The following is a 13,983-nucleotide window of genomic DNA, read 5'->3' as shown; positions in this document are numbered from 1 at the left end:
TACAGCAGGCATTGTGCACACATTTAGCCATTTTACATGCCTGAGGAGCCACTCCATGCTCCCCACCAGGCAGGACACTGTCTGGAGCAGGGGGGCAGGGCCTTCAGTCTCTCACTCCTGCATCTGTGCAACTCTGCCCACACCTGTTGTATATACTGGGATTCTGCCTAAGATTACTGTTTGAAAAGTTGGGCTGCGGGGAGAGATGTGAAAGCCACTTCTCATAGTCTGTCTCACAGTCTGTCTCTCCAGTCACATCTGCTCACCTGAGCCCTAGCCCCAGTTCATTGTCGCCTTCCCCTGCACACTCCATCCACTCCACATTCCCAGGCTTTCGGCCTGATGCTGGGCAGGCTGCTCTCTTTTCTCTGCCTGGCTAAGGTTTACTCGCATGCTAACACTGAGACTCGTGACACCTTCTCTGGGAACTCCATCATACTGCTTGCTCACCTGCCTCCAAATTAGGCAGAAAGACCTTAAAGTATAGGAACGGGGCTCTTCCCCTCCCAGTGAATTAGCTAGTAATATTTGCTGAGTGAATGAACATGTACCAGGGAGCTTACCAAGAAGTGTTGGTCATTGCTTATGGTGCCTTTTCCTGTTCAGTCTCACTGACAGCTTCTGAGAATGCTCTTGGAGAATGAATCTGTGGTTGATTTCACAACCTTAGGTGTTAGGGTTTCGTGACCAAATAACTTCCTTTTCTCCCTCTCTTCTTGGCACATCAGCTCACCCGACGGTTGCCGCCCATCAAGGAAGCTAAGCCACGGTTGCAGAAGCTCTTCCGAGACTTCTGGCTCTATTCCGTACTGATGGGATTTGCCGTGGAGGGGTCAGGTAGGGGCGTGTCTGCTCTTCCGGGGAGGACGGAGGGCCGAGTGAAAACCACGGTGAGGCAGGACTCGGCCTAACTGTGAACGTGCACACATTCAAAATCAGCCCGATGCAGCTGCGGCTTCCTACAAGTATTTGCAAATGTTACACTTCCCAGATGTGGTTTAGGGTTCTGAGAATACCATGTATCTTAGGAAAAACCTGCCCAAATTAGGAAACAAGTTTGTTTCTGTGCCCCATTTTGGGGAGAATTGTCTTAAACCAGGGGCCCATGACTCCAGAAGGTGCCAGCGTCGACCCCAGTGCAGTGCCTCGCAGGCAGGGCAGTCGTCTCACGTGTGCCCTCTCTTCCAGGACTCTGGCCAGAAGAATGGTATGAGGGGGTCTGTGAAATAGCCACCAAGTCCCCGCTGCTCACCTTTCCCAGCAAAGAGCCGCTGCGGTCTGTCCTCCAGTATAACTCGGCCATGAAAAACGACACAGTCACCCCCGTAAGGATCCTCGCCCTCCCAAAGACAGACGGTGCAGCGCAGGGTTTGTGCCGAGCTCTCTGGAACCAGGAGAGCAGACCCTTTCTCTTGTTACAAGACGTGAATTAGCCAGAGTTAACTATTGGTGTCCGCCTTTCCTGGGGGCGGGCCGTCACCCCTCCAGTGCCCATGTGAGCCCCTAAGTGCTTGTTTCCCTCTAGGCCGAACTGAGCGAGCTCCGCAGCACCATCATCAACTTGTTGGATCCTGCCCCCGAGGTGTCCGCCCTCATCAACAAGCTGGACTTCGCCATGTCCACCTACCTCCTTTCCGTCTACCGGCTGGAATACATGAGGTAAACAAGCCTTTGCCTCCTGCACCTCCACATCTGAGCTGATTTACACTTTCGTACCTTCTAGGCATAAAGCTTGGATGGGACTGTTTTCAATCCCTCCCAAGATGTGCAAACATTCTTAAAAACAAAACACACCCTTTGCTTTTCCTGTGTGCTCCTCCTCCCTGAACACTAAAATTCTATGTCTAATAACACCCCAGGTGTCTGAACTCTGGTATTATCCTCCCCTCATAGGGAATGGGCTTCTGAGCAGTCGCAGCAGATGCTGCAAATCAGTCCAGTTGACTGGGCGAGAGTCCTGTTGGAAATCTGCCCTCGCTGAGACTGTCATTGGGCTGGCTTCTGGGACCACAGTGGAATGCAAACAGGAAGTGGGAAGGTGCCTGCTCCAAAATAATCCCACAGGGGCCTGACGCTCGGGATGCACCTATAACCACAGTGGGCCTAACAGCTGTAATTGTAATGATCCATAGCTGTCACTGTGACAATGTCAGTGTTAGCATAGACTGAGTGCCTGAGTGTATTTTCGTGCTTTTCCACTAGCCTGTGAGGTAGACACTCTTACATACCCATTTTGCAGATGGGGAAACTGAGATTGAGCAGTTAAGTAAATTGCCCAAGGTAATAATTCCTAATTGAGATGGAAACATACATCATCTCCTAAGCACTGGGTCTTGCTGCCTCTGGTAAATGAAGGCTGTGAGAAGCAGCCAGGATGCTCAGAATTTAGCTGCCTGTGGCTGCCAGCACTAAGGCTGAGGCGTGCTGGACTGCAGCCAGAGATCCGTGAGCCACAGAATCATGTGTCCCTGTCACAAAAAAAGTCAGATTACACTTAGCCTGTTTAAGTCACAGGATAGAGTATTTTAGAATATGATAAAACATCTTTCTCAAATGGTTTGGAAAAGAAGTATCAATTCTTAAAAGGAGGGATATTTGGAAAACACACCATTAACCTTATTTGGTGCCACAAAACTGTCTGGTAAAAGAAATCACATTTGGAAGCCCAGCATGTAAAATAGACTGAGGCTATTTGGGGTAAGTGGGAGTGAGCCCCCACCCTCCCTACCTCTGGCAGCCCGAGGACTCGCCACAGCAGGGCAGAATTTCACAATCAGTGACTCATTCATCCCAGAGGCCCACAGAGCTAAGGGAGCTTTGACTTTCTTTTCTCTTTTCATTGTAATTTTTTTTAGCTGCAAAAGTAATATGAGAACATTACATAAAAACTTGGAAATAAGTAGAGGGGAAAAACCCTGATCTCACCGCCATCCCCGAAAGCATGTGAGCATAGTTCCCTCTAGCCTTTTTTTATAAAGAATACATTTTCAAAGAAAAACAAAAGAAGTCATGCCAAAACAGAGTGAAAACCTGGTTTTAACCCTATCATGTGTGGCCACAAGATACGCCCTCAGCTTCATGTTCCTGCCGGCAGGGCCGTCCCCTCCCTTCCCACGAGGATGCCCATGAATGGTGATCACGGGCCCTCTGGACAGACCGTTGACTTGGCCGGCAGAGCCCTGGGCTGCCTGCCAGTCCCCAGGGGCACTGTTAGCATGGAGAAGCAAGACTGACGCCTTTATTCAAGAACCTGGCATAGATTCCCAGGGAATCCAGTTATTGGGAGAACTTTAAGAAAAGAGCCTCTTTTTTCCTTTCTCTTCCTTTTTCTCCAAGTCCAAAGATATTTTTTACTCTAAAAATAAAAAAGTTCAAGGTGCATAAAGTGAAAAAGAGAAGAAAAACGTATTGGGATATGTATTGGGATAATACAGCAGATAATAAAGATGAAAAATACAAGTATCACTTTCGTAGCTCTGCATCCAGAGATGCCCACTGTTGATAGTCCCTTACCTCCCCTTCTAGAAATCTTCTGTGCGTGTGCAAGCACATGTACCCTACATGTACACTAGGTACGTGGAAGCCTCTAGGGAACCTGTTTTTCTAGCACCCTGCTCTTTTCACCCAGCAGTTCATCTCGAGTATTTTCTGTAGCAGCACATACAGTGCTGCCTCTCATCTCGGTGGCTGCGTGGTGTACTTTGGTTTGTCTGACAAGCCTCCTGTTGATGGACATTCAGTCAGCGCTGTGAGGAGAATCCTTAGGCACCTAAACCTTGAGATGCATCACTAGTGGTGGGTGCTGGTTGGGACAGTGTGGGAATGTTATGATAGACGGTAGACATCACCCTTCAGAAAGCACGCATCAGCATTTGTCCCTCTGAATGGTGTGGGGCTTCTGTTCCTCGCAGCCTCACCATTTCCGGTCAGTATTAAGTCTGTGATTGGGAGGGCTCAGATTTTTCAAAATTTACTCAAAGTTGTTCTCCTTGTTAGGGTTTTGCGCTCAATGGATCCCGACCGCTTCCAGGTCATGTTCTGCTACTTTGAAGATAAAGCTATTCAGAAAGATAAGTCTGGTAAGTTTACTATTGTGGTAGTCTCGTGATGAACTGAGCTTTGATAGTATTGAAAAGGAATGCTTCTTCCTATTTTCTGTGTAGATAAAATAGTTTTATGAAACTGCACACTACATTGAAAAGATCAGTGTACAACATGTAACTTTAAAAAATACATATCCCTGGGGCCCTGCCACTGCGGCAAGGGGCCGAAGAGCAGAAGGAAAATCACGCGTGCCCAACATCAGTGCTCAGGTGTGCTCCAGTGCCGATCTCGGTCTCCGACACTGTCCTCTGCTGGAAGGATCCCGGGCTCCTGGGATGGCCGTTGATGGACCTGGGGCATGTTGTTATTGCAGGGAGCAGTCTTGCCTCTTCATGCCTGCAGCATGCTGAAACCTCCAGCAGGCAAATTGTCATAATTTGCACATGAGAACAATATTTTTATTGTCTTGCTTACAAGAAGGTTGCATATATTGGGGGATGTATAAAATATTTTTTCTTCTGTTAAGTATCTGTGAAGTAGAGACATGTAATTGTTTCCCTTGTGATCAGGAAAGAGCCACACCGTCCGGAGAGGAGGTTCACGCCTGGTCTCCGAGAGGAACCGGGTAGAAAGGTCAAGTGATGGGCAAAGGCATCCCACCAAGTAGCCAGTTAAAATCGCTCCATTAGCCATTGGAGAGTTTGGGGTGGGGCACAGCCTCCATTCCTCACCGTGAGGGGCTCCTTGGTGGTCTAGCCGGTTATGAGGGGACCCCACAGAAGACCACAGGTATTTCCAGTCACACCGTCAGACCAGACCAGAATGTCAGGGCAGCAGGCCAGGACCTGTGGGCCACATCTGACTGTAGGGATGCGTTATTTCTGGGAAAGAGTCCTCAGACCCTAAGTGCACGGCAGATCTCAGATGGAACCAGTCCCAGCTAAGAGGACCAGGCAGAAAAATAACTGAAACTCTCAGATGGGGTAAAAATATTACAGTTATCAAAACCCTATTGAGGTGTAAACCTAAGATAAGAATACTAATAAAAATAAGCCCTGGCTGGTGTGGCTCAGTGGATTGAGTGCCAGCCTGTGAACCAAAGGGTGGCTGGTTTGATTCCCAGTCAGGGCACATGCCTGGGTTGTGGGCCAGGTCCCCAGTGTGGGGCACATAAGAGGCAACTACATATTGATGTTTCTCTCCCTCTTTTTCTCCCTCCCTTCCCCTTTCTCTAAAAACTTTTTTTTAAAAAACAAGAAGAGATATTAAAATAGAGGCAGCAAAGGAAAAAAGTTTGATGCATAGTATAGGCACTGTTTGACCAGTTTTACTATAAGGACACTGGGAAGTTTTAACATCACTGTATTGGTCTGTGTGCTGATTTATAAGCTGTTTAAAAGTTGAGACTCTGAAAGTTGAAGAATTTGATTAATTTTGTAATCATGTTTAAATGAGGGAATTTAATAGGCTGGATCCACGAATCTTTATTGATTAACTATGGGTAACCATTTCGAGGAATGCTGACTGATAATCCTTAAGATTCATAAATTCAGTGTTAGTAAAGTACAGGTGGGAGTTCTTTCTGCTCCAGAAGCTGTGCACACCGAAAAACCTACCCGCTTGTTCTTGCCCATGGAGAACAAATCCCCAGCTACTTCTGGTTCCATTGTTTTCTTTTGTTGAAAAGTCAGCCTTGACAAAATCTTTTTTTTTTTTAATCACCTCGGGGACTCCGAGATGTTGTCCTGTGCAAGATTTCCAATAAGTCCTCTGCAGGTCACTTCACACTCCCGCACAACAGGCAGGAAGTTAAGCACGTGAGATTATTTCGGCAGCCGGAAGCCAGTGGGGTTGGCTAACAAGGAAGGTCGGTGTGAGGGTTCTGGAAGTTTCCTCTGCTGGCAGCGGAGGGGAAAGACTGGGGGGAGGAGAGGCCTGGAAGAGGCCAGGGTGGAAGGTGCAGGCAGTTTCTGAGAAAGGAAACCTATCTCACGAGGGCTGTGGGGTGTGGAAGAGGGGGGCCTCACGCTCAGGGGGTCTCCCACAAGTGACCCAGGACCGCCTGGGGCTACAGCGGAGATGATATTAACCACCGGCGGAGCTGCTTATTCACTCCCCTCGTCCATCCTCCCCGTGCTGGTTATTTAGCAGCTATTTTGTGCTAAGTTTTGTGCTGTATAGTTGGGTCACCCTAAGTTCTTTGGTTCTAGGAAGAAGAGTAATGGCAAAAAAAGTTGAGACTGCCAACCCCTAGGGGACTAAGAGCGTACCACATGTCACCAGTCTCCTAATGAGAATACCTGCAGGCTGAGTCAGATGCCTCTCTGAAGCTCTCTGTCTCACCTGTCCTTCTCTCCTGAGCGCTGTTTTTCTCTTGCTGTGTCGTCAGAGGAAATGAAGTCGTACTGATTTGCTCTTCACAGACATTGCCCTCCTCCACATGATTTCAAATGGAGTGTTTATTTTTGTTCTGAGTGTGGTATTTAAATTAAGCCAATTAACATGCACCTATTAAGTTTACTTGCCCCCCCCCCCACCTTTCCCTCCTAAAACACAAGAGGTGGGAAGAAAATGTCTTTGGAGACATGTTATTCATGAGTTTTCAGAATCAGCCAGGAGAGAGGTTATATAAAATGTTACCAGCCCCCAAAGGGGAGGGCTGGCCCTCCTCTGTGCCGGCATAAGGCAGGCCTCCTTGTGTGCCTGCAGGGCAGGAAGGTAAGGGCAGGAACCTGCTCTTTACTTGCTAGCTACCCAGTTAGTCAGTACGCTGGTAATCTAGAATTAACTTCAGCGCAAAAGGAGAACAACTTTTTCAAAGTAAAAGTCTCCTTAGATGCTACTACGTGATAATGGTGTCTGACCTCTGTCTGATTGTTATTTATTAGGAATTTACGATTTCAGTTTCCTAAGAGTTATATGAAAAACTATTGCACTAAACATACACCCCCTAAACAAGATTTCCCCTCCCAAATCCAGCCCGTTAGAAGGCAGCCTCTTTCCACCCTTAAGCATCTGTCCTGGTCCTACTAATGACTTATCATATTTCTGAGAGCTGTCGGGGTGCATTTATCATCATAACAAACACATATGAGATGCCTCTTTATATTCCAGACTCTGCTGGGCCCAGGTGGAGAGGTGCAGCACCTACCTGCCTACTCTCTGTCCTGCTGGCCTTGCGCCCTGTCCTTTAGCCACCCTAGTTAAAGACACTGGGTGAGTGGGACAGCATTGTGGAGGACAGGTTGGCGTTTAATACAGTTCTTTCTCACAGGGGTTCTCACAGTGTGCTGTTGCTCGTGAAAACCTGCTTTGTACCCCAGTAGAGTGAGCACACCCAGCGCCCAGATCTTGATTTCTAAATCCCATTCCCCAATAACAGACACCAGGGCTCCATGGATAAATGGTTGATGCTAGGGGGTCTGGGGCAGGGAAGACACAAGATGAGCCTGGGGCGCTGTGCTATAAAGGAAGGTCATACGAAAAAAAGAAAGAAAAAATGGTGTGGGCTTGTCACAAGGACACAGGAGCCAACCTAAAAAGCTCTAAGTGGCCAAAGCTGGAACAGTTTGGACAGCAAAATAACTACAGTGCTGGATTATAAACCAATGGAAGAAATAAATATTCATGAGTCCGTACTGATTAGACTATTGAACTAAAAAAAAAAAATGGGAAAAACATTCCTCACAGCCTTCTAATAACTCAAAGTAGAAAGAAGGAAGGACACAGCAAATCCTGATGAGAGGCACAGTCACTGCTGGGGATGAAACCCACTGAGAGTGCTGAGTTAGTGGGCAAAATTTTAAAGAGAAATGGGATATCTGCACGGTCTCAAAGTACCTTCTCCAAAATATTTCTCAGTTACCGTGGTGGTTTTAACTTTTCCGCAGATTGTCTTCAGGAAGTGGTGCTTAATTCCCCTCCCAGAGTGAGGGCTGGGCTCAGTGTCTCACTCACTCTTAGGGAATAGAGCGTGGGAAAGGAGAAGCAGATGGTGGGAGCCCTGGCCAGTACCACTGCACCCAAGTGGTCAAGGTCCAGTCAGTGATAGGAGATGCTGATTTCACACGCACCCCAATACGACGCGAGGAGAAGGGCACTTAAGCTCTGTGCTGTTTCTCCTGACAGCCTGTAACCTTAGTCGAATCATGAGCAAGTATCAGACAAGGCTAAACTGAGGGAGCTCTTACAGAATACCTGTGTTCTTCAGAAGTGTCAAAGTAGTACAAAATAAGAACAGATTGAGGCATCAACAGAGTCTGGGGAAAGTCCAAGGAGACGTGATGAGTAAATGCCATGTGGCATCCCCAGTTGGATTCTGGAACAGAAAAGGGATGCCAGTGGGGAAACAGGAGAAATCCAAATAAAGCCCAAAGTTTAAGAAATAGAGTCATATCAATGTCCGATTCTTAGTTTTGACAAATGCAACGTGCATGTCGGGAAGCTGGGTGAAGGGTGTATGGGAGCTCCTCGGTAAGTCTGAAATCCTGTCCAGACGAAACGTTTGAGAGTAGCAGCGGTTGGTCCCTTTCCATTGATGCTCCTGACCATGGAAACCCCTCCTTGTTTCAGGGATGATGCAGTGTGTGATTGCCGTTGCAGACAAAGTATTTGACGCCTTCCTGAACATGATGGCAGATAAAGTAAGCCTTGTCAGAGACCAGCTCGTGTCTGCCAGCAGCACACCGAAGGAACCTGATGTCCCTGTCTCTTCTGACTCTCCAGGCAAAGACCAAGGAGAACGAGGAGGAGCTGGAGCGGCACGCGCAGTTTCTCCTGGTGAACTTCAACCACATTCACAAGAGGATACGGAGGGTGGCAGACAAGTACCTGTCCGGTCTGGTGGATAAGTACGCTCGCTTTTCCTGTAGTGCTCTGCGAGTGCACGTGTATGCGCGTGCGTAAACTTTAAATCTGGAAGTCAGAGGAGGATCGTCATTACATTGTCAGTCCAGAAAAAAGTGGAGTCAGGATGAAAACTTTCAAAGGGCAGTGCAGCCTCCCACAGAATGTCAGTGAGTTTGCTGCAGCCACTGCAGAGTCCCAGCCTGGGGCCCCTCGCTCAGGAGCACCTTCTCCTCCTTACCCCCAGGGTGTCACGCAAACACTGCCATTTTCCATGTGCGCCATGGCATGAAAACCTCAGGAGCCCTGGTCATAAAAGAGGAGGATTGCTTGGGGGGCATGGGACAGTGTGGCCTGGCCACTGCATAACCAAGACAGTCGGGTTGGGAGCAGTCACTTGGGCCTGGGAGCATTTCTGACTGGGTGCCCTGCCCTGGAAGCCTCCTGGCCTGCTCTGACCCTCAGCCAGGCAGCCAGAGGTGGAACTCACAGCCTCCAGAGGCTACACCTTAAGCAATGTGGGTGCACTGGGGATTTGGCTCCTGGGCTCTGAGACGTGGCTCTTGGTGCAGGTTTCCCCACTTGCTGTGGAGCGGGACGGTGCTAAAGACCATGCTGGACATCCTTCAGACCCTGTCACTGTCGCTGAGTGCAGTAAGTGTCCCTGCCCATCATCACTGAGCCTAATTTATGCGACAAGTGGTTTAATCGGGTGTGGGGAGCTCACATTCTACCCTGGCCCTTCCCAGTAAGCCACATCCAGCTTGGAAGCCTGTCACAGACAGGACAAGTTGGAAGCGGGGAGGCAGATGCTATGCCACTCAGTGTCCTTGGAGGCACAGCTCAGCAGGGGCAGACTGGGGAAGGCCGTTGGAAGAGGGACTCCCGTTGTGCTTTCAGGATATCCACAAGGACCAGCCTTACTACAACATCCCCGACGCCCCCTACCGGATCACTGTTCCTGACACCTACGAAGCCCGAGAGGTAGGCCCAGAACAGTCCCCGCCCGTCTTAAGGGTCACTTCACTGCCATCTCCTGTGTCTGTTAGAGTCAGCATGTTCCACACATCATGTCACTCAGTCCCCAGCAGTTGGAGGTGCGAGCGGTATGGGCCCTGTTTAGCAGTTGCCGTGGTCACACAGTATGAACGGGTGCCAAATGACTCCCAGTCTGCCTGCCACTCAGCCGTGCTGACTCAGCTCTTTTCTTGGTTTAGCTGCCAAACGAGTTTTCAGCTGTCAGTTGGTAGCATCTCAGAGCTGTATGCACAAGCATGACTTTGAGACGAGCTTCACTGCTCTGAGGTCTGACTCAGAGCCTTCACTGTGTTAGATCGGAGCCCAACTCAGATGGGGCTCCCCCAGGCTGGGGCTGGTCACGTTCACTGTTGGGCCTCTCAGCCAAACCAGCTGCCAACAGCGCGATTCCCACGTGCACTAACGAGGCCTGTGTCGTGGCCTTCACCTCCCTGGACGTTCCTTCTGCAGTCACTGGCTCAGGACCTGTTGCCCAGTGGCTGTGTGATGCGCTGTGAGTGTGGGCTCTACCACACAGCCTCATACGGGAATTCCAGACCAGAATATGCTCACTCCCTGAACCCAGGAGCCTTGGTGTTAGGGCACAGTCCCTGCATCAGTTTGCTAAGGCTGCTGTAACCGAGTATCACTGACTGGGTGGCTTAAACAACAGAGATGTATTTTCACACGTTTCTGGGGCTGAAAGTCTGAGTTCAAGGTGTTAGCCGTGTTGGTGTCTTCTGTGCTCTCCTCTCGGCTGTCTTCTCTCTGTGTTCTCATGTGCTCATCCCTCTGTGTATGACTGTGTCTTCATCTGCTCACTTTGCAAGGACACCAGTCCTGTTGGATTGGGGCACACCCTCCTGACCACGTTTTAATTTAATCACCTCCTTAAAGGCCCTGTCTCCAAATGCAGTTACATTCTGAAGTGCTGGGGGTTGGAGCTTCAACGTGGATCTGGGGGGACACAATTAGGCTATAGCTATCCAGGGTATGCTGGGGACTGCCTTCTGACAGCCCAGGTACACTGACCGTGGGTTGAACACACCACACCCTCTTTCAGAGCATCGTGAAGGACTTCGCTGCGCGCTGTGGCATGATCCTGCAGGAGGCCATGAAGTGGGCCCCCACAGTCACCAAATCTCACCTGCAGGTACTTTTGTGAAATCTTCCAATATAAATCTTGATAAACTCTTTCACACCATCCAAAGAGCTTTACACAAACTCAATACAAACAGCACTAATATGAATAAACAGACCAAAAACATTTGTGCCTGAGGATAATAGAAGCCTCAGAAAATGATCTGCTTTAAGAGCACCGTAGGGGGTAAGTGTGCTGTTTGGGGGTGAGGAGGGCAGGTACGACCGGATGTGCGGGAAGGTGGGCCCAGGGAACCAGACTGTACACCCCTGGTGAGATGCCGGGTCTGTGGCAGGACTTGGGGCTGCTTGCAAGATGGGTGAGGAGGACGTGGTGGGCTGGGAGGCCTGGCTAGCCAGTGGCGGCAGCAGGTCCAAGGGCAGGGTACAGGAGCAGGAGTGAAGGTCATGAAGCAGAGTCAGGACCCATGCCCACGAGAGCTCCACCTGGGCTGCAGGTGTAGCTAGTTGTATATGAGTCCTTTCAGACCAAACCACTGGCTTATAAATGCAGGTGATGACAAGATAAGCCATTGTTCTGAAGTTGTTCGAGCAGGGATGAAATGATGCTACAACATGTAAGGGAAAGAGTCACCACAGAAGGAATCAAAGATAAAAATGCCACTAGAAGAAATCTGGCTTAGCAGGTGTGTCAAGAGGAGCTCATGAAGTTGACCTTGTCGAGACAAAGCTCGTCCCAGAGTGTGTGTGGGTGTGGGACTGAGGTAGCGGAGAGCAGCTAGCTCCAAGGCAGCCTCCTGGGAGGTTGTTTGGAAATGCATTTTGCAAGAACCCCTGGGTTTTGCCTGGGGTCACTGTAAAGTTCCTCCTTCCACAAAGAGGTTGGTGCAGTGAACATGAAGACACTGGGGGAGTGAAGAAGCTGGAGGCTTTCATCAGGCAGGCCTACCGGCAAAGCCTGACAAAGCTGGGCCTAGTAATTAGGCCACTCCTGTAACTTGATGACTTGCAGCTCTCCGGTCTATACACTGTTCTACAGACTGGGGTGGTTTCTCAAACTGTTCCTATTTGGGTGATGTCTGGTATCTTTTGGCTCATGTAAAGGAAAGGGACCTTATTTCCTAAAGCTTTAGTCTAGAGAGAGAGGAAGCTTCCTTTCATTCCCAAATGGGTTCAGTGGACAAAGTGGGATCAACAGGAAGAGCTGTTTATTTTCTTCAGCCTGGCCTAAGGAGGAAGTGGGAAATAAAAAGGCTTGAGATGGTCTTGGTGTGTCTACCAGGTATCTCTTTGGCCTTCTGTGTCCCTCCCCCTGCGCATCCTGTCTGTGTGAATCCCTGCCCCACCTGGGTTTCCTGCCTGCAGCCCAGCCCACCCTGAGCCCAGTTTCAGCAGCAAATCTCAACACCTCCCTGCTGCAGGTGCTCATCAGCTCCCCCCGCCCCCATCACCGTGGATTCATGGTTAGGCTTCTGGGGCTCCAGAGACCCTCCAAAACCATTGTTAACACTTTTGTGTGTAAATGCTCATGTGCATTTTCCTGAGGGGAGTTACATGGTTTTCCCTAAACTCCTTTGCCCAGCATACAAGGCCTTTCAAACCTGGCCTACCTCTGGCCTGGGTTTACCAACCCCATTTCTTGCCCCTTGTACTTGCCACTTCTGCAGTGTATCCCCGGGGGCCCCCAGAGCAGGAGGCCCCTTTCACCCCTCTGGGCTCTGTCAGGTGTGCTGCCTCTACCCTGTGTCCCCTTCCACTGGACTCAGGTACTTTGTCTGCCTTCACAGCTGGGCTGCTCAGCAGTAGAACTGCCCGCCTGTGGACAGCAAGACCAGGGCCCTGCAGCTGCTTCCCTGGCACTTGGCAGATAACAGGAGCTCACAAGGACATGCCAAGGAAGCAGTGGTTCTGTCACACTCACTGTGCGCCAGCTGCTCTGGGCACCAGCTTCGTCCTTCTGGGGACAGAAGCAGCAACCAGTCAGAGAGGGGCTCGCACTCACCGAGAGTCCCACAGCAGTCGGGAGGGGGCAGACCCAGCACCGGAACCAGTATTTGCTTCCCTGCCCCACACCCACTTTATAAAGTGTTATTTTTACCTTTAAAGTAAAACGGCATTTTCTCCTATTTCAGGAGTATCTGAACAAACATCAGAACTGGGTGTCGGGGCTGTCGCAGCACACGGGGCTGGCCATGGCCACTGAGAGCATTCTTCACTTTGCCGGCTACAACAAGCAGAACACAACTCTCGGGGTACGTGAAGGAGCTCCTTCAGCCAGGGGAGCCAGTGTGGGGGGAAGGGCCAAGGCCAATGTATAGCTTTTCACCAAAGCCACGTGGGCACCCACAGGTGGCCTGTATGAGGGTGCTGAAAGTGTCTGTTGGTAGATTGGAGTCTTGCGGGAGAGCCCCAGGGGCAGGGCGCAGCTGGTCAGTAAAGCAGGCATTTCCCTACTCTGCTTCTGTTTTGAAAATATGGGTTGATGGAGATCTAAGCTGGATTCATTAATGAGGTCAGATTTGGATTTCTGTGACATCCATGATTGTTAGACACAATCAGCAGCATTTTAGTCACGGCGACCTGAAATGTCGGTCAGCTTCCTGACAGTCCTGTATTCCGCAGATGCTGAACCTTGTGCACACGCCTTCAGTTTTATCTTGTTCCGCTCAAGATTAACGTAGAAGACAGACGTCCACTAGTAGTGCTTTCTGAGTAACCGTAGTGCCTCTGAGCAAAGCAGCGGGTTGAGAGCAGGCAATCTAACTGGCAGCACTGTGCCTTGGTGTCAGCCACCCCCAGGGCCCGGTGGGTGAGGCTGTGTGCTCCCTTGGTGCTTCTGAACTCTCGGGGCGGGGCGTGGGGAGGCTGCCTGCCTGTCTTTCAAGGATGTGGTATGGCGGAGGTGCAGAGCTGAGCACCAGGGAAGGAGGCCAGCAGGACCACCCTGTGACCTCGAGAGGAAGGGAGGAGCCCATT

General features: G+C 50.0%; 1 protein-coding gene across 1 annotated transcript in view; it reads left to right on the top strand.

Moving 5' to 3' along the window:
- The window catches only part of PI4KA (phosphatidylinositol 4-kinase alpha), a 100,847-nt gene that overhangs the window by 58,089 nt on the left and 28,775 nt on the right, over positions 1–13,983 (top strand). The window contains exons 20-29 of the mRNA XM_045819751.1: positions 729–837; positions 1,189–1,325; positions 1,526–1,659; positions 3,997–4,079; positions 8,617–8,687; positions 8,770–8,894; positions 9,462–9,543; positions 9,790–9,873; positions 10,970–11,059; positions 13,140–13,259. Coding sequence (XP_045675707.1) covers positions 729–837; positions 1,189–1,325; positions 1,526–1,659; positions 3,997–4,079; positions 8,617–8,687; positions 8,770–8,894; positions 9,462–9,543; positions 9,790–9,873; positions 10,970–11,059; positions 13,140–13,259 — 1,035 coding nt within the window. The remainder of the gene's footprint in view (positions 1–728; positions 838–1,188; positions 1,326–1,525; positions 1,660–3,996; positions 4,080–8,616; positions 8,688–8,769; positions 8,895–9,461; positions 9,544–9,789; positions 9,874–10,969; positions 11,060–13,139; positions 13,260–13,983) is intronic.

This window comes from Phyllostomus hastatus, unplaced genomic scaffold, assembly GCF_019186645.2.
Source record: "Phyllostomus hastatus isolate PE091 unplaced genomic scaffold, TTU_PhHast_1.1 phas_scaffold_387, whole genome shotgun sequence".
In the NCBI taxonomy this organism is placed as follows: domain Eukaryota; kingdom Metazoa; phylum Chordata; class Mammalia; order Chiroptera; family Phyllostomidae; genus Phyllostomus; species Phyllostomus hastatus.
This window is presented reverse-complemented; position numbering and strand designations above follow the sequence as displayed.